At 42.4% G+C, this 26,546-nt stretch overlaps 1 protein-coding gene across 4 annotated transcripts in view; it reads right to left on the bottom strand.

The window, feature by feature from the left end:
* Positions 1–6,133: 6,133 nt before the first annotated feature.
* Positions 6,134–26,546, bottom strand: part of FAM107B (family with sequence similarity 107 member B) — a 61,886-nt gene continuing 41,473 nt past the window's right edge. For 3 of the 4 annotated variants that reach the window (XM_019617587.1, XM_010716416.2, XM_010716471.3), the window contains 3 exons: positions 15,504–15,687; positions 10,759–10,912; positions 6,134–9,321 (listed from right to left, as the gene is read on the bottom strand). In XM_019617587.1, coding sequence (XP_019473132.1) covers positions 9,205–9,321; positions 10,759–10,912; positions 15,504–15,631 — 399 coding nt within the window. In that variant the 5' untranslated portion in view covers positions 15,632–15,687 and the 3' untranslated portion in view covers positions 6,134–9,204. Of the gene's footprint in view, positions 9,322–10,758; positions 10,913–15,503; positions 15,688–16,852; positions 16,936–26,546 lie in introns of those variants that run through there. The other variant, XM_010716538.3, reaches the window with a different exon arrangement.

The raw sequence follows: 26,546 nt of genomic DNA, 5'->3' as shown, positions 1-26,546 counted from the left end.
TCTTATTTGGAGGCTTAGACATCCCAAATACCGTCAGTTTTAAATTAATCTAGGCATAGGGATGCCACCACTGGTACAATTGTCCAGGTGGGTGGCAACCAGATCTAGTGGGTGACAACCATGCCTGGACTGGAACTGGATGATTTTTAAGGTCCCTTCCCACCCAAACCATACTTAAGGGAGCCAGTTGCTGTTTGGCAAGAGAACCCATAGCATGTACCAGTTTCATTAAAGACATCCTCACTTCATCTTCATAGGATGGAAACGGGGCACCAACTCCTGTGGTCTCATGAAGAACATATGCTTCCCCACAATGTTGGAGGGGCCGCAGCTTCTCAAATCTGTCTCGAGCCTTTTCCCAATTATCAGAACCAGGCTGTGTGAAAAGCCCATCTGTGTGCTCAGCCAAAAGCATTTTGTACCTAAAAGCTGTTTTATAAAAAATAAGCTCAGTAGCTTTGGAATAAGGGCGCTTTTGAATGCAGCAATCTGTGCCAAACTGAAAGAAGTGTGTTTTTAAATCCAAAGCTACATATATAAAGAAGCAAAGTTATATTGGGGTCAACACCACAAAAGCACCAAAAATATCAGTAGCTGATATTCAGTTCCAGCTGCAAGCATTGCTGTGAAAACGGTACATTGCTACAAGCAACAGATATTGTCCTATCTTTTCATGTTTGCTTATTAATTTTTTGGTTTTGAAGTGATTTCAGTTAGTGAGTATGAGACACAAATGTCGAGGGACTGGAGAACTTGGAGACATTCAGACCTCTGAAGTCCCCTCCAACTTAGACAGTTCAATGTCTCTATGACTCCATTCACTTCAAAAGGCTCCAGAAGCCACTCTGGGGAAAGAAAGCTCAGCACATTGCTCCCGGCTCCAGCACTCAGGCAGGGAGAGCTGCACCCCGAGGCCCTGCAGCTCCAGAGCAGAATGTGTGCTACAGGGTTTATCCTGTGCAATTCCGGGGTTTCTCTGAGCCCTGTCTTTGCTTTAGAGATTGCTTGGGGGTTTTTAGTTCATTTGTTTTTCTGTGCTAGACACGACCTTGTTGAATGCCAGCTTTCAGGCAGGTCAGGGTGGAGCTCAGGACACATCTATTTTATTATATTTTAATCAATTCTCCTATTTTCAGTTGTTCATTTTGGATTTCATGGGCTTTCCTCAAGCATCAGCAGATCTATTTCCTGCACAGGAAGACCCCAAATATCACCTGCAGGTCTTAACCCCAACACAGGAGCAGGGCTGGCCGTGGCCTACATGCACACTCTTACAAATGCCATTGAGTGGCACAGGCGTGTCTGTGTAGGAGGTGGAAGGGGCACACGGCTGTGCAGAGGGCCAGCAGCCCCCAAATGGAGCATTCCCCCCTGCAGACAGATGGTGAAGGCTGGAGGAGGAAGTGAGAGTGTTCACACGGCAGGAGGTGGTTTGATGCAAGCAGGGAAGAGTGGCAGGGTCTGGCTGATTTGGCCAGGCTGCTGCTCGTCGTTATGGCAACGGGAGGATGCTGCTGGCAGTGAGAGGATGGAGAGCAGGGATGGGGAAAGGGAAAAACTTTAGGAAGAAAAGGAAGGATTCAAAAGGGGGAAAAAGAGGGAGAAAAGGTTTGTAGATCAAGATGGAAAGTGAAGAGGGATGAGTAGGAGCTTGGGATCTTAATGGTGTCCCACTGAGCTCCTTTTGAATCAGAGCAATCATAGAATCATAGAACAGTTTGAATTAGAAGGGACCCTAAAAGGTCATCTAGCCCAATTCCCCTGCAGTGAACAGGCATACCTACAACTGGATCAGGTGCTCAGAGCTCTGTCCAGCCTGACCCTGAATGCTCTGGTAAGGCCTGTACCCTGCCCAGCCCAAGAGGAAAGGGCTGCCGGGCCATGAAGGACATAGCAGTGCTCTCCAACAGGACCAGCACCGCTGCTGATGGCTGGAGGTGTCTCCATGGGCTGATATCAGGACCTGGGGTGGGGATGAGCCCTGGAGATGTGCCCCAGTACACCTGGGGGCTTTCATGCCTTCTGACAACGCTTTGGGTCTCTGTGGGGATCCAGCACTGCAACAACAGCTCGCAGACACCCTCATGCCATTGGCAAAGCATCCCTATGGCCCACAGCGAGCACATCTGTGGGGACTGCAGCCCCAGAAAGCATTTGTAAATCCCATCTCCTGAATCACTGAAATCTTCAAACATTCAAGGCATTTTTTTTGCACAATGCCTCAGCACAGTGCGACCGTAATGTAATTTGCATCGCAAAATCACTAATTAATCCTGTGTTTCCCCAAGAAAGCACCAGGTTTTGGTACAACAAGCCCCCAGAGCTCGGCAGGGCTGCGTTTTAGTAGGAAAGCTTTCGAGGAAGAAGAAGGGAAACCCTCCGGACGGCCCAACACCGCTCCGCTCCCGGCGCCCAGGAGATGGCAGCAGCGGGTGCAGCGGAGCCTCACGCAGCCCCGGCGCAGCGCTGCTCAGCTCGGCTGCTCTCGGTTCTGTCTGCGATTTATCCCTCAGCGTTCCCCGTTTTCGTTCGCCGTGCTCCCACAAACCGAGGGTTCGGGCTGAGTTCCCCTCGTTCTGAGCAGCGCTGCGGTTCTCAGCCTCACACGCTCATTTTAGGATCCATCCCAAGGACTCCTAATTAATGAAGTACCTTTCGTTACAAACCAGGCCTGGGGAACAATCCAGGGGCAGGGAGGCCTGAACAGGCAGAAGGAGCCGGGGATGAAAGGGGGCAGTGGGAAGGGAATTAAAGCACAATGAGGCTTCAAGGAGAAAAAGAGGGGGAAAAAAAAAAAGAAAAAAAAAAAGAAGAAAAGGTATGGTACATTAGGTTTGAACACAAGAACATTTTATGCTTTGCACAGGGCTCAGCTTTTGAGATAGACTTGCTGTTCAACCTTGGCACAAGTCTTACAGGGAGTGGCTGAGGGAGCTGGGGTTGTTTCATCTGGAGAAGAGGAGGCTCAAGGCAGACCTTACTGCTCTCTGTAACTGCCTGAAAGGAGGTTGTGGTGAGGTGGGGTTGGCTTCTGCTCCCAGGTAACAGCGGTAGAATGAGAGGGAATGGCCTCAAGTTGTGCCAGCAGAGGTTCAGGTTGGATATGAGGAAGAATTTCTTCTCAGAAAGAGCAGTGAGGCATTGGCACAGGCTGCCAGGGAGGAGTGGAGTTAGCACTCTTGGAGGTGTTCAAGAAAAGGGCAGACATGGCACTGAGGGCCACGGTTAGGGGCATGGTGGGGGTGGGCTGATGGTTGGGCTGGATGATCTTAGTGGTCTTTTCCAACCTTAATGATTCTGTGATTTCCTGATTAATATTTTGAGCGTTTAGGGTGCAACTCAGAAGGAACTCTCTGGGACCAAGAAAATGACCAAAAAAAATCAAGATCTGCATTTTGAAGAGAAATTACTCTCTGGCATTCAATGAGTTAATTCCTCACAGAAGAAATTAATTTCTATAATTAACCATCAGTCTTGAAGCATAAGTATCACTGCGATAAATAAGTGCCCACTTTTTGGAGCAGACACCCTACAGAAGACAATTCACCTGTTAAAGGCAGATATCCTGCTGGCTGTAACACAAAAAGCCCCCACATCACCTGACAAAGCCCCTTAGGGAAGGAGATGGCCTGGGATGCACCAGGCTGCTGTGCTCCAAATCCAGAGCAGGTGCAGTTCCACTGGTGCACAGGAACTGCTCTGCAGGCAGCGTCCTCTGCCCCTTCATACTGAGTGGCACACGATCCCAGCGAACCCTCATAAGGGGTTGAAGCTCGCTGGCTGCTTTTTAATTTTCAGGCACAATGAAGTAGACTTGGCATTTCAATTGCATTACGAAAGATTGCTTTCAGAATAGCTGAAGAGGGGGAAAGAAGTACATTTCTTCTTCCCATCTAATCAGACTGAAGTTTCCTGGTGCCAACCTCAATCTGTGTTAAATTGCTCATGCCATCCGCCAGAGAGATCAGGCTTGGGTACATAATAGAAGCTAATTCTGAAAATGATTACTTGGATAATTAAGTGCTACAGCTGTAGAGGGGGATTGTGGTTCCTGCATTCCCTCTTAGGTGTTCCATCTCCCTTGCCACAACTACAGAGATGCCACCTCTCCTCACTGCTTGAACCAGGGCATGTTGCTTGTCCTCAGCTCTTTTCAGAAGCCACAGCACCTCATCATTACAAGGGAACAAAATTCTCTGAGAATGAATGGATGTTTAGAGGTGGCGTTCAAACGTGGCTTCAGAGTCCTTGCAGTGAAGATGTTCCCTCCAGGTCAGGTGTTGCAGGCGCCTTTAGAGTCAAAGAGGAGCTGAACTGCACTTCAGAGGTCTGGCTTCTCTGCACTGATGAAGTGAAATCCAGGCAATTAGCTCAAACGTGCCCATCTGAAGTACAGCAACACTGAGCCCCTGGGTAACCTGTCAGTGGAATAGAAATCCCTGTCTTGCCTCAGAGGGGCAATGTAGGCAGCAAGTGATGGCCTGGCTCCAACCTTTATGTTAAAGCAATGCCAGAGGATGGACCATGGATATCAGTGCTCTTTTACCATGGCTTTTACCATGGAGAACCATCATCAGTGTTTAAGAGGGCACGGCCAATCTTCACAGCATAACACAAGCAGTTTAAAGTGGTGTGGTGGGGTGAAAAAATATCTGATGTTTCCACTCCTTCAGATCTCATTAATTGCTGGTGCTTTTCCCACTGCTTAGTGTTGAGAATACAACTCACCCTCCCCTTCATCACCCTAAAGACATCAGTTGTGATACTACAGGAACGGCACCACTGAAGCTGGTTCATCTCCAGCCACTTTGCTCACTTCTTTAGCACCTCTGGTCACCGTGTTTGCCATCAGCCATTGTAAGGTATGAATGACATCTATGGCTCCTGCATCTGCAACCAAGAAGATTTAAGAGTGCTTCTCTCCATACAGCTATGGCAGGCATAGCCAAGTTGCACATGGCCACAGGAGCACAAGCAGAGCCCCGCTGTGAAGATCCGTGTAGAGCAGACCTATGCTTGCAAAGCCACACGACAAAATGTATTAGCTCAGTGCAATCCAAAAAGGCATGCAAAAGGAAGATCAGCTTTTCCGCTGGACTTGCTGCAAAAGAAATATCAAATGTCCTCCACTTTGTTTTCATTCTGGAGCTGGAGTGAAATATCAAAGGATAATTCAAAACACATTTGGATATGCTTGAGGTAGGAGAGCACGAGGCAATATCTCCACCAGACCATAAAAACCTATTCTGTATTAACTCTATTCTTTCTTACCTCCCCCACATTTGACAGCTCCTGGAGCAGGCCCAGCACCATTGCATCAGCATTACTGCCAGGATCCATTCCACATGCTGAGCAGTTTCTGAAGGAAAAAGCATTTCCTGACATCTGTTCTGAATTCACCACTCTGGTCCTCCTCCCCCACTTCATTTCACTGCACTCTGCTCTGTCTCCCCATCCACCAACACCTGTCCCCTGCTAGCCGGGGCTCTCCAGGATGAGCTGAGGTTCTTGGGGGTGAACTGATCACTCACACCTGTTCCAACCATGTCTCCAATGCCCTGCTAGTTTTTTCTCCTTCTGTTAACGTAAGATTTTTCTTTCCAAGGCACAGAACAATCTAGCTCTAAACCAGCAAATCATTTATGCACACACTTTCTTTCACATGTCCAGCTTTGTCATACTAGAACCACAGGCTTGAGTGGGAGCTAAATTAAAAGCCCCTTTGCAGGACTGAACCCAGGAGCAGACTCGTTACTGCTTCCTCACTGCCTTTTTCAATGGAGCAGTGATAATGCTTGTGGTTCCAAGGCTCAATTCTGCTTTGATAAACTTAGAAGAAGAAATGACTGCCAAAACTGTTTGGTTCCCATCAGGAGTTTCCCCTCATTGCCTCACTTTTCACTGGCTAAAAAGCCCTTTTTAAAGATATGAGGAGATAATAGGACTAAGAGACACAACTTACCTTTCTCCTGCAAATTACTTTGTTGGTTGTTTTGCATATACAAATACAGATGGAGTTTTAAGGACCTAGAAGTCACCACAATCTTGATGCTTCACTATTCTATATCACCTGGATATTTCAGTGCAGACCCCACAGTTTTGATTCCAACAGGATGTGACAGACACCACTGCATACTCCAAGCATGTAGAAGATTTTATTAAGCATGACTTTGGTTCTAAGTATTCCTCATTTTTGTAATACCTTTAGTTAAAAACAATTATACAAGAGCAAATACAAAAAATATTAAATTATGAAAACAAATCCTTTAAGGCTCCCTTTTTTATATTTATATATATTTATATATGTACACTCAAACAAGTGCAGATATTAACAGAAGGTTAAAGCCACAAAAATTCTAAAAAATTTACTACTGTACTATCAAAAGCAAGAATTTTTAAAAAGTACTGCCTTATTAGAGGCAGAAGTGGTCAAAGTAAGTAAGCCATTTTCAAATCACTGAATATTTGCAGGATTGCTTCAGATCCCCTGTAGCTGAAGGACAGGTAGGAATAGCTCACCTCCGTTGGCAAGCAGTGTCTTACCTAGGTAGCCACCCAGGACACTCATGCTCTGATAGCTGACTACCCACATAAGAGCTACTCATCCCAGCCCAATCCTGACATTAAAGACAGGCTTTTGCTTGTCAAATCAATAGGAGAGTGATTTGGATTCCTAGACTAAAAGGTCAGCAGGATTCGAAGATGCTCTAATGAACACACTGATGTTCTGATTGTATGCAGAATGAACTCCAAGTGAAAACAAAAGAAATCTACCTCACACTGTATGTACAAGGGGGTTTTCTGGCCTCCTGTGTTTCGTAACAAGAAACTACCCTGAATCACAAGCTGATATGGAGAGGAAGCAACATACTTTCTGCTTTGGAGGGCCCAATCCAATGCTTACAGAAGTCAAGGAGAAACTGTTGTCCCTACCGACTCCGGTGCCATTTGGATTGCACCCACCTCCATTCATTTTGCTGTGCCTGCACAGTAGGATTGCCATGTTCACTGAAGACAAAGGGCTGCAAAGAAATAGCCTGCTGAAGCCAGAGGAGGGTTTCCTCACCGATTCCCAGACATTTCCATACTGAACAGAAGGTTAATTGTAGAGTGGAATCCAACACACAAAGTTAGGTAGGCTGGGAATGGTTAGGGTAAAATGTGTGGCATGGAACTCTAACACTGTCCCAACAATCAACAATATGGAACAAATCCAAGCAGTGCAAGTGCCAGAACTTTTATAATAGTAACAAGTAGGTCCTCTTCTCATACGGGAAGGAAGAGTGAGGAAGAACCTGCAGCACTGAGTGTTCCTCTTCTGAGAAAATACAAAGAGTTATATTTGGCCTTTGTCCCTTGTAACTCCATAATCAGAATGGTCTGGCAGACCATCTTCACATTTAATCATCTAGATATGAGTCACACTGCAAATCTAAATCAATGGCAATACACTTATCACAATTCAATTTACTCCTGATATGATTATGTCCTCATAATAAATGCCTGGATCTTGAGAAATTGAAGTCTGTCTCTAAGAAACACTGCTAATTGTAAGCATTTTGTCCCAAGTGCTATGCTGAAATCGTGTTTAAAAAATCTGATACCTACAGGAAAGGCAAAAGAAACTAAAAAATAACAAACCAACAAACCCTACCCCCGCAATACAAACATGCCACTGTTGATATTAGTAAAAAGTGTTCTCGAACAGTCACGTCCTTTATAAATACAAAGTCAAAATCATTCCATTTAGCATCCTAAGGCAAAGACTATGATTAGATCCTCAGCTGATATGGATGAATACAGCCTTAGCGAAAGCTAGGAATATGCTAAGCAAGGAAGATGAGAATTTCTCTCCACTTTCTGAAGACAAAATATCTGCATCTATCTCACCCCAGGTAAGAATCCAACTCTATAATCCTACATGAGTAATCTGTTCCCCCCCTCCTCATCCCAGGCTTTCCTGGATCACTAGTAGTCATAAGCATGAAGGATCAGATTCTGCCATCCCTATAAAACTGAACAGTATTTTATTTAATGGCAAGTCATGGAATAACTTGCAGAAAGGCAGAATGTGACAGAATTGGGCCTGAAGAGTCGGTGGTAATACATTTCCCCTCTGTTGAAGCTAGAGGAAGGACGGGATAAAATGAATGTCATTTTATGCCTCTCTTCAGGGAAGAATTCTCCATTTTGGTAGATTCCAACCATCAGTTTGGTCTGGTTTAAACAGTGCTCTGTTGCTGGAGCTACAGAAAATTCCTGCAACAGCCGAGCAGAAATTGATGGCAGAAAAGACTCCTGGTTTCAGTTCCAGCAAATGAGTCATGTGCTAGCACTGCAGTCAGACCAGCATGTTCTTGGAGGAGAAAGGCCACAGCAGTAAAGTAGGTAGGATTTCAAAATACAAAGATTAGAAGACAGGTCATTTTGCATTGAGAGGTAAGAGATGTAAATACACAGGTAGCACTGTACAGACCTTCATATAACATTTTAAGTTTAAAGAAAGAGATAAATCAGCTTCTTGATTCTCTAGTGAAAGGATCACCGGATTTCTGCTCTTTCATAGCCCAGATTCTACATGCAAAATGGAGAATTGGGCTTTAAGGCTGCTCACCTGTTCACTGCTGGTGAATTTTAAGCATTCCCGTTCTGCCTGCAAGTGCCTATCCCTGTGGGGATGGGCATCGATGATCAACACACCTCCTATCATCCCAGATTTGATAAAAATTCCAACTGAACACAAATAAATTGTGAGATATACACAGGCTTTAGGTCTAGATGGAGAAAACTTATCTGCACAGTAAAGTTTCATAAGATATCACAGGAGGAGTTTGTTTTGATTTAAAGCAAAATATCATCTGTGTACCTCCGCTAAACTAGAATCACAAGAGAGAAAAAGCAGTGCAACACTGAAGAAGCTTCCCTGCTATCCCTGGTTAAAATCTCTGAGTAAGCACTTCCATAAGCACTGGTCCATGACACTGCACTGACGGACTCCTGATGCCACGCATCAATCCCAGAACTGCATTTGGCAAGTCGATCTGTTACAGTCTATAATCCACTCGTCCTAGGAAATAAAAATCTCATCTTCAGTGTCAGGTGAATGCTGTTCTTTTCCCTCTTGATGGGGCAAATCTGAGACAACTTGCAAAAGTCTCTCTGCAGCCACAGCAGGAAAGCTGGAAGTCTTAGTGGGCGCTGCCTCTATGAGTCTGGTGCTTCTGTAGCTTCCTGGACCGTCCTCCTCAAGTTACCCTTGACTTTGACAAATTCAGGTGCATTTTCCTGCTCTTCTTGTATCTTCTGTTGCTCCAGCTCCAGCTTAAAAGAGATTCACGTGTTAAATATAAGCATATAAAAGAGATAATCAAAAGAAAAGACAAAAATGTGACGGGTTCAATAACTGGCCGTGCAAAACAATTTAAACTGCTTCTTGTCTTTCTCTCATAGAAAAAATAAAGCTGAATTTCTTTGGGACTATCTGTTCTCACAAACTATTAGCCTTTTCAAACCTTTGGCTCCAGATCATTCCAGCAGACTATAAAAACCTGCACTATGTGCTAATGCAGAGCCTTACTTACACACTGCACAGAATAAAGACTGCTTAGCAATCCACAGTGAAGGCAGACAGGTCACGTCACCAGAAAGAAGGAAACAAGCCTTTAGAAAACTAACAGAAGCTCCTGAAAGGATCTTTATCTTAGAACACACCATGGTCTCTCCGATTAATGGAGACCATGCTGTTGGTCTTATTTAGCTCACCTCAGTAATGTCTCCTTTGTCTCTGATTCACTGACGAGGAACATGCCCTGTTACAGTAAATCACAACAACATTCCTCCATGTGTCACACAGTCAATTAATGACATCCCTATGATGCTTACAAAGTCATAACACTTTTACTTGCCCACATGCAGTGGGCAGGCTTTTCCTCTTCTAAGAGAATTTTCTATTCTATGTGTGTCCTTGGGTGGCTGAATTCCAAATCAGGCATCTTCCCACAGACTAAGCCATTTGAAAGCTGACCTTATCTCTTTCAGGGCTTAAGGCAAAAGTGACAGGATGATATATTTAAAATTACAATGGTTTTCTCCCACCAAAAATATTTCTATGCCTGATTAAGAAAAACTGGAATAGAAAAAAAGGGCCGAACATAATAATTGATGTGACTACACCTCATTTTCAAGAGTTATTTGATTTAATTGATTTCTGTTGAGAAATTTAATTGATCTCTGTTTTAGAGCATTCATTTTTTTAGAAGTAAATACACAAGGTATTTAATTGAATAAATTCTGCCTCTCAGGTACACAGAGTGCCTTAAGAGGCCCAAAGACATTTGGCTGTCCCTCTGCTTAGCAGTTAAGTTTCCCAGCAAAAGACTGCAACTCCATATAATTCTCTGTACATAGGGTATGAGAATGTTTTCCTTCGTTTGAAAAATGGGTTCATTCATTAAAAAGTCCCTCTGTAGCCTTAGAAAGTCACCTCGTTTAGTACACAGCCCAGAAGAAAGAAAAAACTGAGGTTTTTATTCGCCGAGTATCTAGTTTTAATGCACTACAGTCTAACATCTATTCTTGGTGGATCATCTCTTCATACAAACGAGGCAATGGCAGCGTGTGAATTGGCTAACTGTAGAAAATTTATTTGCATTTTGTCAGAGGAACTGTGCAAAAATCATCTGCTGCCTCTTTCTTAGAGAGCACCAGGTGACTAGCTCAGAGATTGATGTGTGAAGTCAGTGTTATCTCCCATCTTACCTGTTCCAGTTTCTGCTGCCGTTTCAGTAGCTCTATTTCCAAGTCTGACTTCTTCTTTTGTGCCTCCTCTTCTTTTTGCTGTTTAATAACTTGATCCCTTTTTCTTTTCTCCATCACCTTTTGTAACTCCGGTTTGTTCTGAGGTGCAAGACCCCTTCAAATTAAATGGGAGTAGAGGGGAGAAGGAAACAAGGAAGAAAGACCATTTTTTAATAAGCTGACATTCACAGTGACCGGGAGACAGGTTTTCTCAAGTCAACTGGCTGCCCATTTAGGTACTTTGAAAAACAAATATTTAATTACAAGCAAAAAATAGGCAGAAGATGTATTGGTCTCCAACAATAAGGTGGAAATGAAGCCATATTATCACTGAGAATGTTTCCCTTTAACACACATGCTAATGTTTCTCCTGAATAATTCACTGATATGGCTTTCATCTTGAGCCTTCCCTCTTTTCTCCATTCCAGAAGAACCAATTTTAAAAACATCACAAATCAGAGCTGAAAACTAATTTTGGAAAACAAACAAACAAACAAAGCTGGCTGATAACGCAGAGGGACTGCATTCAGACAGTCCTGCACTGGGTACCATGTCCAGAGAAGTCTGCATGGACAGAACAAAAACATATCGTCCCTCTGGATTTTGTCACATTGCTTCTGGAAATCATTAATTCAGACCTTCCTTGACAATATGACAGCTTTAGCCATGCCTGGCTGCTGCACTATTTCCATTGAGAACAGCGAGAGCTCCCAGGCTATGCTGAAAATCACACAGAAAGGGGCTAAAACAACAAAAACCCCACATAAAAAAAAGTTGCAGTCACACTGGAGATCAGACAAAGGGGGAAGGATGCTCTGATGAGATTTTAGTTAGTACAAAATATTTTCCAAGCCGACTTCTCTAAAATGGAAAAGCTTACTCTTTGCAGTTGGACTCGATGATCCTTTTGAGTCCCTTCCAACTCCAGATATTCTAGGATTCTATTTTGGAATATCCTCATCATTCCATTATTAGTTGGAGCCGAAAGATCCAAAATATGCCTTTGTTATTGTAGTCTTCAATGGGATGACTGTTGTATGAGCACATCCGGCATCGAGTTTAACACCAGCCATTTTTAACTTCAATTTCAAGAAACTCAGTAATCTGAAGAAGCTTTCAAAAAATGCATATTTTTACCACTTCTCAGTGTATTATCTGTGGTCGCCTAATTCTTCCATGTGTATCTGACAGCATGTCTAAAAATATATTAAAAAGCCATTTTACAGTGGCATCTATGAGCGACTCCATATATTATGCAACATTCTATCAGTGTACATACCCTAGCAGCAAAATCAAATATTTAGCAACACCACATGCTGCTCCATATTTCTCATAATGCAACTCATGGCCTGAATGCAACAAGCTGCAAGACTGTATTAATATTTTATGTTTCATGCTATTTTAATTACATTTCAGCAGTTAAAAATTAAGTCAGGCAAGAGAAAAGCTGAAGTAATATTTTATTATAATGACTACTGCTACTACTATTAACAACTTCTACTACATCTGGGTCAGTGAGGGCTGAATCAATGGGAACTTCTATACTGATGAGCAGTGAAGGTAGCCGTGAATCAGATGCAAGCTGCTAAGTAACATTACACATTGCTGGTTTAGGTGTCCAATTTATCCTAACTACAGCACAACTAATACCTGCAGAAGACCTCTCCATCTAATCAAAAGGGATCAGTAGTCAGGCTGTGAAATAACACCTGTAACGTCAATTCTATTCTCACTCCTGCTTTTAGAGAGGGAAAGCAACAAATAGGCTGCTACTGGACTAAGTAAGTGTCTTGTATCACCTCTTCGTGATTTTTCTAGTTAAAAACTTTAGCACAGAGCAAAAAAACTGTGCTTAACCACTTCTATCAGAGCACTGAAATTCCTCCACATACGTGGCAATTTGCAGTAACAAAGCATACCCCTTATTGATCTATTGCAGAGGAGGAGGAAATTTTTCACACAGATGGTGATGAAGCACTGGAACAGGTTGCCCAAGGAGGTTGTGGATGCCCCATCCCTGCAGGCATTCAAGGCCGGGCTGGATGTGGCTCTGGGCAGCCTGGTCTGCTGGTTGGTGACCCTGCACACAGCAGGGGGTTGAAACTAGATGATCACTGTGGTCCTTTTCAACCCAGGCCATTCTGTGATTCTGTGTGTGTGATAACACAAACCTAATACCTACATCAAGGAAAAGCCTCGTATCAGAGGTAGTACCACAGAATAAAGCACAGAGTCCTAAACATCTTTTCAAAGAAGATTTTCTGCTGCTGAAACCCTCAAAGTATTTCATTTCTGCACCAATAAATAAGGCTCTAAAATTAACAGCTGCAACTAATCAAAATCACAATAAGAGAAGAAGGGGTATTGAGGGCAGCACAACTGTTTTGTGTAATAGGATATTCTTCAGAAAGAAAAGAACTTCATACTGGTTTCAAGTGCTTTATGCTTTCATAAACTTAAAAAGGAAAAAAAAATAGACTTAATTTAGTGCAGTCTCCACATCCTTTACAATAAAATCATAAGTTGAGAAACTTCATCTTCCTTTCAATGCCTTTAAACTCTGTGGTGCTGGGAACTGACTTTGATGTTTAATCCCATTAACAAAAAAAAAAAAAAATAGGACAAACACCTATTTAGGCCAGTTTCTTCCAATTCAGTTGGCATTCTGTAAAACATTTCTACTTCTTCATCACTAAAGAAATGCTGTATTGTGTAAGCAGTTCATTCAGAATTAAGTATCTAAGCCTAGCATTTGTGAGGATTTTGCTGTTACACATAGAAAAGGCCCTTTTCTCCCCTCAAAATACCACTCTGCCAGAAAGGGAAAAAAAGAGAAACTTTCAGAATGCAACTCTTCTGCCAAATACACAAATCCAGCTGAACTGAAGTAGTTCTTCCTCTACTTTACTAAGGTCCTGGGTCTCAAAAAGCCTGCAAGAGTGTTAACAGCAATTTTTATCTTCAAATGCACTCTGAAATAGTTCTTTCACTTCTACTTTGGGGATCCCCACACCCTTGCCTATGTGATATGCCTTTTGAGTGGTTCTTTGTTTTTTGTAGACAGGCTGTAGAGAAGACACTCAGGGTGCATCTGTTACTGCAGCCTTAAGTTAAAAACTGCAGAGGCAGCTGATAAATGAAGGCAAAAGACAAAGGAGCAAATCAAGTCCAAGCCACTTCCTGAGTGGCATCCACACTGCAATCCCTCGTAGCATTCGAGTTATTGGAAGAGATGTGAAAATGATGATTAAAGGATCTACTGTCACGCCAGCTGCAAGTGGCCAAGGAACACTAGGACTAAAATTATGTATCTTATTAAAGGATTAAATAAGATTCCTGAATTGCAAGTTCTAATTAATCTGTGAGGAGGCAGAAGACAACACATCTTCACTTACTCCTGCTAGGACAGCCATTAAGATTACACTCTGACATCAAAGTAACACTGGATATCTTCATCAAATCATGAATCTATATAGATGTTAGTTTCCACTTGTTTAAATAGTGGAGTCCCACAAGCTTGGAGGCTTTTTCTCCTCTGTGTAGTTAGGCAGCTATTTTTCAATGGGTTTTTTGTTGTTGTTGTTGTTGTTGTTTTTGTTTTTCTTTTGTTTTGTTTTAAAGAGTTGTTTGTTGTTGAAGAGATTTAACAACAGACCCTCATCTACCCCTGGGCCAAGCCCCCGTGTCTCAGCACAGTTGATGAAATCAAGTTCCAATTCTTTACATCTTCACAAGCAATATATAAAGCAACAGCTGTTCAATCCCATCCCAGGAAGAAGGAAGCAGAATTTGCAAAATACACAAAGAAATACTTGTGCAGCAGCAGAGCAGGCATCAGGCTATCACTGTAACATAAGAAAGATCAAGTAACCACAGAACAACTCAGAACAACTTCTGAAATAAAATATACAATTTCTTTAACTTAGAAGTGCTGGGAATGGTGAAAACAGATATGATGATATTGTTGGTGACTATCAAATATCTGACAAAATCCATTTAAATTGAGAGCTGAAGACAAAATACAGTGCTGATAACAAATATCAAATGTGACGTGGGAGAACTGAACCTCTTCCTCATGAAAACAGCCTTTAGTGAGTATTCACAAACACCACGTGGCAAGTCTGATTTACATAAGCTTTTACACAGTTTTGCTGAATGATCAACAACTGATCTTGTGTTTGATATCCTCAGTGTGGTTTCTGACTAGCACTGAAACAGACATGGAAGACCTTCAGTTAGATTAAGACTCAGATGAAATAGTGGAGCAGCCTATAGCTTTCTTACACAACTGTTATGTCAGCATTGTTTTAGATTCTGTTGGTTATACATAGGTTTTTAAGTATCCCACCTGCAGCTAGTGTAGGTAGCATCACTGATTACACAACACGTAAACTGTAGGCAATATGGCAAAGCCTTTGTAATGAAAATAATGATTCAATACGAAAACGGATATCAAAGCTGTCTGAAAATAAAGCTAACGATTAAATTTGGAAATGAAGATAAAATTCTCACAGAAAGAAGGATTGGACCAATTGAACTCCAATTCAAACAAATAAGCACCATGGTTAAGAACTGCAGTCTTTTCATGTACAAGGTTTTCATCAATGAAATATGTCCAGTGAGTGTAGGGTGAAACATCACTTTGATGAAACTCAAGCTGTGTGTTTGGGGTCGGGGAATGGCACATGTGATTGTCAGACTTTTACCTTTTCTGATTCATAAGCAGCTCTCTATGGAGATCTTGATGATTCCGGGATGACTTCACAGGATTAATTAATTTCTGAGGTCTAATTAACTCAGGATTGTCATCATCTATGTAGTCTGGTTCAGCCATAATCTTCCTTGGAACGGGAAATGGATCTTTGGGTTCGGTGTCCTTACTCACAGTATCTGGAAAACAAGGGGGGGGGAAGACCATGGTAAATCAACTGAAAGACCTTTTGAAAATGTATTAAAACACGCAGAGGTACACTTTACCACATCAATAACATTTAAGCTTTTCTGGATAGATTTTGTCTTAGTAAATTAATGTGCTCAGTGCAAACATCAGTACTGTTGTTTTTTGTTTTTTTTTTAATAGATGGCAATTTCAAAACCCTTCATCCCTTCACTGGGATACACAGATTCTTCTCATTCTAATAGCTGGACAAATATTCCAAGTCAAACATGCAAAAAGCCGTAATGATCTTAAATAAGTCATAGAATCATAGAATAATTAAGGTTAGAAAAGACTACTAAGAACACACAGTCCAACAGCTGACCCATCCCTACCATGGCCACTAACTACATCCCTCTGGCTTTCCTTGAACACCTCCAGGGCCAGTGACTCCCCCACTTCCCTGGGCAGCCTGTGCCAACGCCTCACCACACTTCTGAGAAAAATCCATCCCATTCCACTAAAAGCCATGGCCACAAAAAGTTCAGCGTCTGAAACAAAACACATTCAGAGCAGTTCTGTCTCCACTTGCTGTCACAGAAAGCAGCACACAGAATCCAGCATGCTGCAGTTTGGTGAAAAACATTGGTCTCTTGATTGGACAAGAAAAAACAACCTCACAGCATGTGGGTTTTACAGAGATGAATCAATGGGACATGAAAGAAAAAGACAGAGACCTCCATCAGCCTGACTGACAGAACAGCCGAATGCTGCATGCTGTAGAGTATGGAGCTCTGAGATGAGTCAGAGAATCACTGGGGTTTGCCACGTATCTTCCATTAGAAGCTGAATCTGTGTTTTAATTCAGATCCCACTGTTACCAGCGCTTACCTCTTGGCACAGTAAAAAGGTTTCCAATGTAAGATGTGGATACCTTCATACAGAACATCACCAGCACGCAGCAGGGCTGCAAGTGGGCTTACAGACGAAGAAGGGAAACCACAGCACTCGTGTCCCTGGATGCAGGGAAGCCATGCTGGATTTGAATGTGTCTAACAAACCCTGTAAAGCCCTTTCAGTGTCTTCGCTTGAAAGCACAGTGGGGGTTGTGTGCTGTTATTGGTGCTACATCTCACACATCTCACTTCTACAGAGCTAATCCCATGAGAAGCAGCTTACCAGAGTGAGCTGCTCTCAGGGTGGCCCTGGCATTAGTTTTTCATGGTGAGGACATCTGTAGCATTTCTGAACTCTGTGGGAGTGTCAGTTCTCACTGGGATCTCTGAAACTAGTAAAGAAAAAGTAGCTGTCAGCAGTGCCAGTGGTTCAAAACAACGTAAGCATATTGCAGCAGATGGCACAAACCCATTTCTGATGTTGACTATACAATAAGAATACTTCAGTCAGCCCGTCAGAGTCGTTGCTTCACTCAAGCAACCACCTATCCCCACAAACACCAAATACAAAGAACCCTTGGAAAATTCAGATGAGAAGAAATTCAGTTCTAGTCTAACCTCCTGCTGAAGGTAGTATCAGCTCTGGGTCAAACCAGGCTGCTCAAGGCTTTATCCAGCAAGGTCCCAAGTCCCCTAAGGCTGCACAGCTTCTATAGGCAACCTGTTCCCAGGCTCACTGATCTTCATGGTGAACTTTTCCCGTATGGCAGCTGTGTTCCCGCTTCTGCCTGCTGCTTCTTATCCTCCTGCCATGCACTGCTGGGAAGACCATGGTGCTGTATAATTGCATGTCCTATAAAAAGGCCAAAACTTAAGGAACTACCCCAAACAGAGCCTATTTCTCAATGCACATCACTTAGAAGTGTCGAAGTTTACCTTCTCTATCAATGACTGAATAAACTAGGGTTTTTTTCCCCTTTTATTTCTTCTACATAGGAATGCAGCAATTCATACTCCCTTGGTATTCCCGTCAGGCCTATCACAACTAAAATAAGTCTGGTATCTACAGGTTTATTTCAGTCAGAGGATGGGTATTAAGTTCTGTTCTTCTATACTCTCAGCTTTGTTGCTCTGGTAGGGCTGCCAGACTCTTGGAAGGCATTTATCATCCACAGCTCTCCATAAAAGTACCGTATAATCATAAAAGTATAGTTTTCTATGTACAGTATAACTGTGTAATCAGCCAGAAAATGACCTGCTGCTTCTTTAAGACAAGTTTTCCATCTACTCAGGCAAAGATGAAAAATGCAGAATCACCCACAACTGTTCGTCATGAACAACGTATTGGTTTTCTAACACGAGCCCCTGAAAAATCAATCGTTTCTCAGAAAGTTTGATGTAATATTTTGCAACTTGTATGTTTGCTTTTGGCAAAAACTTAAAGTGGAGTCTATTCTTTCTTCTGTCCCATTTCTATTTTTAAAAACATGTATTCAGCTCCAAGGTCAGAAATAGTGGTTTCCTAATGTAACATGAACTCTACCAGCAGCAAGCATGAATGAATGAAATTCCTTTGGGAGCTGAAGACGCTTTCCACATGTGATTAAGCTGCAAGTCATTTCAGCTAGGATTTCCAAGCAGAGCTAGCATTGTAGGTCTGAGGACACCCAGCTTCTGCTTACTGAATCCCCTTCCACCCTTTGCAAATCTGGGCTGGCCTGACTGAAGGCCACCATCCCAGTCCTGCAATACACAACCAACACAATTAGCACAGTGTGATTTCTACCCACACCCTTTCAAAGCAAACATTTAGGAAAACACAGGTAGATTTCACAAAAGAAGGAGACTGAGGCACCAAGAGTTCAGCACACAATAGACAGGATAGACAGGAACTGTGCTGGAAGTGTAACCACTGAGTTTCATTCTGATATTCAGATAACACGTTGGTACATCAGCCAAGCTTGATAACAGAATCCCTTAAGTTCAAAAACACAGTTTAATAGAATGACAAAATTATCATGATTATTCAGTGAGTCCCTACTGTTCATCACTGCAAAAACCACAACACATAGAGCCGCTCTCAGATCATCACAGTGGAACATGAAGAGCATTACTATTACATGCCATTAATAATGTTCCAGCATTACTGGAAAGACAGAGGAGATTTAGGTTAGATATTAGGAGGAAGTTTTTCACAGAGGGTGAAGCACTGGAACAGGTTGCCCAAGGGGGTTGTGGATGCCCCATCCCTGCAGGCATTCAAGGCCAGGCTGGATGTGGCTCTGGGCAGCCTGACCTGGTGGTTGGTGACCCTGCACATAGCAGGGAGTTGGAACTAGATGATTAATATGGCCCTTTTCAACCCAGCCTGTTCTATGAATGGTCTCTGCACAATTCTGTCTTGCGAATCTACACAAAGTATTTTATATTTTTCCAAGTCTTAATCCAAACAATCAGTTGGCAGGAATATGCTGCTGGAGAGACTCCTTTCAGTCATCCACACATCAAGCATAATCCATTTTTGCATTTCACTGTTACCTTACAACAAAACTGAGATAAAGAGATTTGGATTCACTGGATGTTTTGGCTGAGCTTGTTCTCAGTGTAATAATTGCATGCTAGAGGAATGCAAGTAACATTTAAGAGGAACATCTCCAGGAGACATGTCCATTTCTGGTGTTCTTCATTTTTTATTCCATCTACAGAGTTTTGTCCAGCAAAACTCCCTGTAAGACATGTGCCAAGACTGCTATGGACAGTCACTGGCATTTTGAGCAAATTCAATGCAGATCTTAACAACACTGGGTGAAGGATTCTCCATATGCCAGAGTGTTTGCAGCAACAGAGCTCATAAGGCTTCAGAGAAGGAAGTTCATGCAAAAAAAAAGCTTGTGTTTATATGGCATTCAGGGAATTGCATTTATTTTCTCTCTGGTATTTGTCATACCAGAAATCACCCTACACACATGGGATCTGAACATAAAAATTCCTGTGAGACACCAGACATTTATATGATTGTACAAATATGAGGCATTTTCACCCTTCAAATGGCTCCCACAATTATTTACAGCTGTGGAAGCAGTGGTAGACTTGAGGACCCTTAGAAAGCAGACAAATAAATGCCTAGGAATACAGATGAACTTCAAAATAAGACTAGCCTAGGATCCAAAAATTACATTAAAGCAAAATTCATATCATTTCCTCTTTGTCTTACTAAATGATTGAATTAATATCTTCCCCAGAAGCATTAGCCCAAACACTGGATACCTCCTGAAATCAGATTTTATTCTGGAAAAAGCCTGAACATCTGTTCTGAGCTGTACTGCAAACCATCAAACACTGGTTTTTAAGACTTATATTTTTAGATCTTTATACTACTTCATAGACTCGTGGTTTGTTACAAGTAACCCAAAGGCATTCTTTAGGAAGAAATATGGTTTTACTCTCCTCCTTCCCATTTTGAGAAGAATTGGAATAAGAAGTGTTCACTGTGCCAGCTCAAACAGTGCTGCCTTGCACAGTCCAGCTTGGATGGAAAGCTAAAGAGCTGCTTCTATACACACTGAACCTTACAATCACCTCAACACTGAACATCAAAGCCCTTCACCATTATCATTTTCATCTAAATGCACTCAGTGCAGCAAGAGGCACTTGACTGCAAAGATATACTTGATTAATCCATGATTACAGATATCATTAATAACTTCCCACAGCTCGCCCTTTCATTCAAAGTTAGAGTTGCTGAAAATAGAATGCAAAATACTCTTCCCAGGCAGAATGCTGATGCCAGCCTATGTCCAAGCAGTTTGGCTTCTAGCCATGTAGGCTTCTGCAGCTGAGAGGGACGGTGAGGTTTGGATCACAGCAGACTAAATGAAGTAGCAAGCCTGAAATTTTGCTGTCAGTACAATGCCAGAATAATGTAACTAACAGCACCCTTCTCACAGGCAGATTTTATAAGCTCTCTGAATGTATGTAACCTTTCTCCTTTGCAATAACGTTGAGATTACCTCACTCGAATACACCAGTAAGAAAGACCTCCTAAGCTACTATTAAATGCAAATAGAAATGGTTAATTTATTAGAAGTATTTTTAACCCTCCTCCTTTCATTCACCACAGTCTGATGGCACATCTTATAGCAACACTCTTAAAAAATGTGTGAGCCTAATAGATGACACTGCAATAAGGCCCACATAAACACAATCACATGAACTCAGAACACCTTCCTGATTACAGTGGCAGTGAACAGGGTCCATCGCTCTCCAGCCTCAAACCCAGGGAGCAAGGGATTGATCTGTGTTTAGGAAAATACAGAAGAACCTACAGCTAATGGCTTTATTAGCCACACAGCTGCAAGAAGAGTGAAGGACCATGGAGACTCCTCACAGTAACTGTGGTGCTGCTCCTGCTCACTTGACCAGAGCAGCCCAAAGCAATTTCAGTGATGCCATGAGTTTGGAGAAAAGCAGGGCTCACCAGCTACTGAAACTATTCCTACTGTCATATTAAAATGAACTAAAGTACTCCAAACCTTAAGGATATCCAGTTAACATTTTCTTCCCTTAGTACTGCTGACAATGTAATGTCAACACAGCACAGATAAAACACCCACTAGATGAGAAACTAGAAGAAAAAGGGTCATTTCAAAGATGTTTGTATTGGCACTGACACCTAAAGGGGAAGGGAATGCAAGATCTAGGGCAGTGTTCCATATTACCATAGTTCTCTCAAATGCAAAGCGTTGCTTATGGCTCTCATACAATTTAAACACTACCAGGCAGTCTCTGTTCTTGTGCTCTTAAGTTCAGTCAAGCCTTGGGTGCTAAGAAGAGCCTACATCCCCAGTGAGGCTAATGGCTAAAAGGTGATGCTGGTAAGAGCACAGTGACTGGTCCCTCTTAGTTTCCAGTCTATCTGGAAAAAAGAAAGAGAGTCAAGAGTCTTTAAGAGTGTTTTCACCTTATACTGAAATCATGAGAACAAACGAGAATGAATTTATTGTAATCCAAAATAATTTTCCCTACATACAACCTCTGTCAGCATATCTGAAACGAGCTAGATGTACCAACAGCCCTACATAGTTGAGTTTCTTCTCTTCCTTGGTTAAAATGCTGAAAATGTACCAATGAAGCTGTGCAATTACAGGTAGAAAAGGAGAGAAAGTGCCTCTTGAAAATCTGTAAACAAAGGTAATTGTAAGAGCACAGGGAAGGAAAGAAACCAAGACTTGTGTTCACCACTGCAGATGTAGACCAGGTCCTCTTTTTGCCAGGCAGGCAAAACTCAGGTATGGATTTTCCCTGTAAAACTGTTTGGCATCTACGTTTTATTAGAGCAGAGGAGGGACAGAAAGACACAGGATAAAAACTAAAAGGCTGTGAACAGCACACATCTTCCCAAAATGTTTGTCCCTGGCCAACCCACTGGCACTAAGCTTCCAATCTGAAATTCACAGAAAATAAAGCAAACTACGCACCTTGTATCATTTCTGTTCCCAGAAAGCACTGCATTTCACAGAACATTGGCATGCCATGCATACCTCTTCCCTTCCATCTAATCTAATGTCATTCACTTGGCAGGAATAAATCACAAAGTAAAGACATGCAACTGAAAATGTGTATGTGGCTTTCACCTCTGTGCTACCCGGTAATTCTTACGCACCACAGTAAACGTGACATTCAGGAGAAGTAGGTCAATGTACATTTCATACAAAAACAGAACGTTAATTCAAAACCAGAAGTTCCAAGAGTCAGAGGACAGTTTCTTCAGGACTTGACTATTGCAAATGTGAAGAACTATCAAACAGTGTCACCCAGTGGTAAAGGGCTTCCTACAGACAGGAGCAGAAGCTTTTGGCACAGAGAGCAGTCAAAGCAGGGGAAGGGAAAAGACGGACCAAAATCAGTGTTTTTATACAAAACTGCTAAACTTCTGAGTAAACAAACAAAAAATCCCACGGCCTTTTAGCAGAAGGTCCTACTTTTAAGACGGTCTGTTTGTGAAGCCATCAGCATTACAAGTCGGTCATTTCTCAGTCATAGGAAGCTTTAAGATTAAAGAAGGGTATTTCCACTGGGGGAAAAACATCCAGAGCAGCCAGCAACATGTTATTAATATGGAGAGTGGAAACATTTCATACATCTGACATCAGCTGCCAAAAAGAGATGGGTGAGTCTTGAATGCTCTTAAAATCTAGTTCACACAGTTCAGCAAGATTCTTCCACACAAGAGAGGAACACGTGATGATGGTTGTTTCTGTATTTTTTGTGTATTTTGTTCACCAAGAACTGATGAGAGAGGTGAGACAGCAACATGTGTCTCTATGCAAGGTCCAAGAACACAAGAAGTGAAGCACTGGAACAGGCTGTCCAGAGAGTTGGTGGGTGCCCCATCCCTGGAGACATTCAAGGTGTGGCTGGATGGGGCTCTGAGCACCTGATGTAGCTGTAGGTGTCCCTGTTCACTGCAGGGAAGTTCATCTAGATAACTTTTAAAGGTCTCTTCCATCTCAAACTTGTTTCTATGATTCTAAGTTAAATCATGCTCTCTAAATAGAAATCTTCTGGATGTTACAACAATGATGATGAGATTTGTGCACTTGATTCACTTGAGCATAAGTTTACGCCAGTTAAAAGTCAAAAAAGGTAAACCAACCTTTGGTAAGTATATATAACAAAATTTTGGAGTTAGAGAAGAGTTAGGTTACTTGGCATTCCTATAAATATGACTGGCATAGGGAGCACAGCTTTGCTATGTATAACAAATAGAACATTAAAAAGGAAATCAGCACGTTTGCTGATGACACCAAGCTGTGGGGTGTGGTTGACACACCAGAAGGACAGGATGCCATTCACAGGGACCTAGACAGGCTTTAGCAGTGAGCCTTGCTGAACCTCATGAGGTTCAACAAATCCAAGTGCAAGGTATTGCACTTGGGTTGGGTTGTGGCAGCCCCCACAACCAATACAAACTCAGAGATGAAAGGATTGAGAGCAACCCTAATGAAAATGATCTAGGGATATTGGTGGATGGGAAGCTGGACGTGAGCCAGCAATGTGCCCTCCCAGCCCAGAAAGCCACCTGTATCCTGGGCTGCATCAAAAGAAGGGTGGCCAGCAGGGCGAGGGAGATGATCCTGCTCCTCTGCTCTGTGCTGGTGAGGTCTCACCTGGAGTACTGCATCCAGATGGGGAGTCCTCAGTACAGGAGAGATGTGGGCCTGTTGGATGCACCACAAAAATGATCCAAGGGATGGATCATCTCTCCTATGAGGACGGGCTGAGAGAGCTGGGGCTGTTCAGGCTGGAGAAGAGAAGGGTGCGAGGTGACCTGAGAGCGGCCTTTCAGGACCTAAAGGGGGGCTGTAAGAAAGAAGGAGACAGACTCTGTAGCAGGGCTTGTGGTGACAGAACAACAGGAAATGGCATCAAGCTCTGGGAGGTTAGGCTAGATATAAGGAAAAATCTTTTACAATGAGGGTGGCAAGGTACTGGAACAGGTTGCCCAGAGATGTGGTTGATGCCCTGTTCCTGAAGACTGTCAAGGCCAGGCTGGATCAGGCCCTGGGCAACCTGATCTAGCTGTGGTGCCCCTGTTCATTGCAGGGGAGTTGAACTAGGTGGCCTTCAGATGTTCCTTCCAACTCTAAGGATTCTATGATTCTACAAAATGCAAAAGTAGTAACATTAAGAACTGGAGAATACACTGTATATTGGTGTGGTCAAAAGAGCTCAGTCCACTTGGCTTAAAAAATGTGCAGCTTAAGATCAGCTTGTTTATCCTACAAGCAGCAAGCCTGAAGATGGTTGGAGACAGGGACTAGACAACACATTTCTAAAAATAAGGCACACACTTTTAAAGTGAGGAAAATGCAATAGTAAAGCGACTGAAAGACTTGTAATGTGAAGTCAAAGGCAGTTCAATCACATGGAGAGATCAAATTACAGGATAATTATCCCTTCTAATTTTACAAATTTATAAGTCTATGAGTGCAATTAATAAGCATTTGAAATTAAATCTGAAAATTAGAATCTTTGCATTAATCAGATTTACATTAAGTAGGAACAGCAACAAAAATGAGACCAAGTGAGCTGAGTAGTTTACATGCTGCTTAAGTTACACCAGTGCTGTAAATCTTCAATTCTTGCCTTTTGGAGTGTGAGGTTTTAGTGAACCTCCAGATCTTGCTTTGTGCCTCATGCTGATCTTTGGGAAACACCAGCACTCTGTTTGGAGTTATGGTACAGCACGATCTGCTGAGCTGTCATGCCTCCCATTGTTAATAATGGGTGTACATTGTTTCTGAATGACAACTTAAAAGAAATTCTACACAAAAGATTACTATTTTCAACACATTTAAAAACTCTGGCATAATGAAAATCAGACAGTGATTTTTCAGTGCAAGTGCAACTTGCCCATTTCCTAAGTAAATTCATAGGTAGTTACATAAAAACTAAATACTTCCTCAGACCAGGCAGATGTGAATCGATTACCTGCCAACTCAACCTCTCAAGTTCTCTTCATTTTCCAGGAAGAAAATCCTTCCCTGGCTTAAAAAAAAAATAAAAATCTTTGCTAGTAAAATTGTTTTTTCCAAGTTCTCTCATGCTGGCAAGGAGCTTCAAAGAGGCATCCAGCTTATAGGAATTGGAGTTGGACTTGATGATCCTTATGGGTCCCTTCCAACACACGACATTCTATGATTCTCTGAATTTTGATTTCTTAACACAAAGAATATCTTTTCTTAGAAACAGAGAAAAGGAAACTAAAAGAAGTAGTTTTCGTACACATATCACTACTCCAAGCTAATACATTTCCAGCTTACTCACAGGAAAGAAATAAAGCCTTCACCTCTGCAAGTTGGTTTTGGCTCTAGCAACTACATCCACATTCCAGTCTGCACTGTGTCCACAAAGAGACACCCTTCCTTGCCCAGACCTGTTTTATCTGCTCTCACACTCTGAGATGTATTTTAGGTATGTGGCTCCTCACTGCAACTCAGTCCAAAAGGGCACCACTACAAAGGCAAGGAAGAAAGACCTGAAAGAAAAGGCCAGAATAAAACTGATGACCTGATCCTCCAAAAGGGAGGCAGAGCAAGAAATTAAAGAATAGGGTGTTCCACACCCTCCTCATGACCTTAACCAAAAGTACCATAATTCTCTAATGGATTTACATGGAAACTGTGGGTGTAAGAATGTATGTCAGTCAGAACAAGCCTTCAGAAAATGTAGGACATAGGAGCCATGGCACACATTAGCTGGCTTTAAGACAGCTTTGAGATACATGTGTAGTTACAAAACTGCAAAGGTGATTAACAGGGGACCTGAAAGACCACAATGTGCCACAATGCATCTACAGAAACATCACCTCTTCACTGTTAAATGGAAGGAGTCAGAGCCCCAAAAGCACGAAATTATAGAAAGCAAAACTATTGACGCTGGGTCACATCTTTCAAAGCTGTCGATTTTTACATGCTCTTTAAGCAGCTACAGTCAGCAGCTCTTACTGCAACTCTGTAAATCAGGAAGCTCTGAAACCAGGGCAGAGCTGCATATCAGTTGGTACACAGCAAGTGAAAGGACAGCACACCCTGTTCTTGCTCACAGAGGAAGGGCACTGTTTTCTGAAGAAACAAGCCTCCATCCGAACACCACATCAATGTGCTCCTCACAGAGATGAGCTGCCTGTGGCCTTTTAGCCTTGCTTGAATGAAGCACCCACAATGACAACATCTAAACCAAAAGCAGTCACACCAGCTTACCAAGCACATAGGTGAGATTTTATCTTATACTCTGGCAGAACAAATTAAGCAGTGTGGTGACACTGGGCTGTTTCTAGGAGGTTTTCTAGAACATCACCTTCTTCGGTTTTCTTTGAAAGGTTTGATGAAATTCAGGGAGGGAGAAACAAACCACCACTCCATAATCCATGGATTCCATAAAGGAACTGCTCAACAAATTCCCAACAGCTAACA

The sequence above is a fragment of the Meleagris gallopavo genome, chromosome 1 (genome assembly GCF_000146605.3).
Source record: "Meleagris gallopavo isolate NT-WF06-2002-E0010 breed Aviagen turkey brand Nicholas breeding stock chromosome 1, Turkey_5.1, whole genome shotgun sequence".
Classification (NCBI taxonomy): domain Eukaryota; kingdom Metazoa; phylum Chordata; class Aves; order Galliformes; family Phasianidae; genus Meleagris; species Meleagris gallopavo.
The sequence above is the reverse complement of the archived record's forward strand: the minus strand, read 5'-3'. Positions and strand labels throughout refer to the sequence as shown.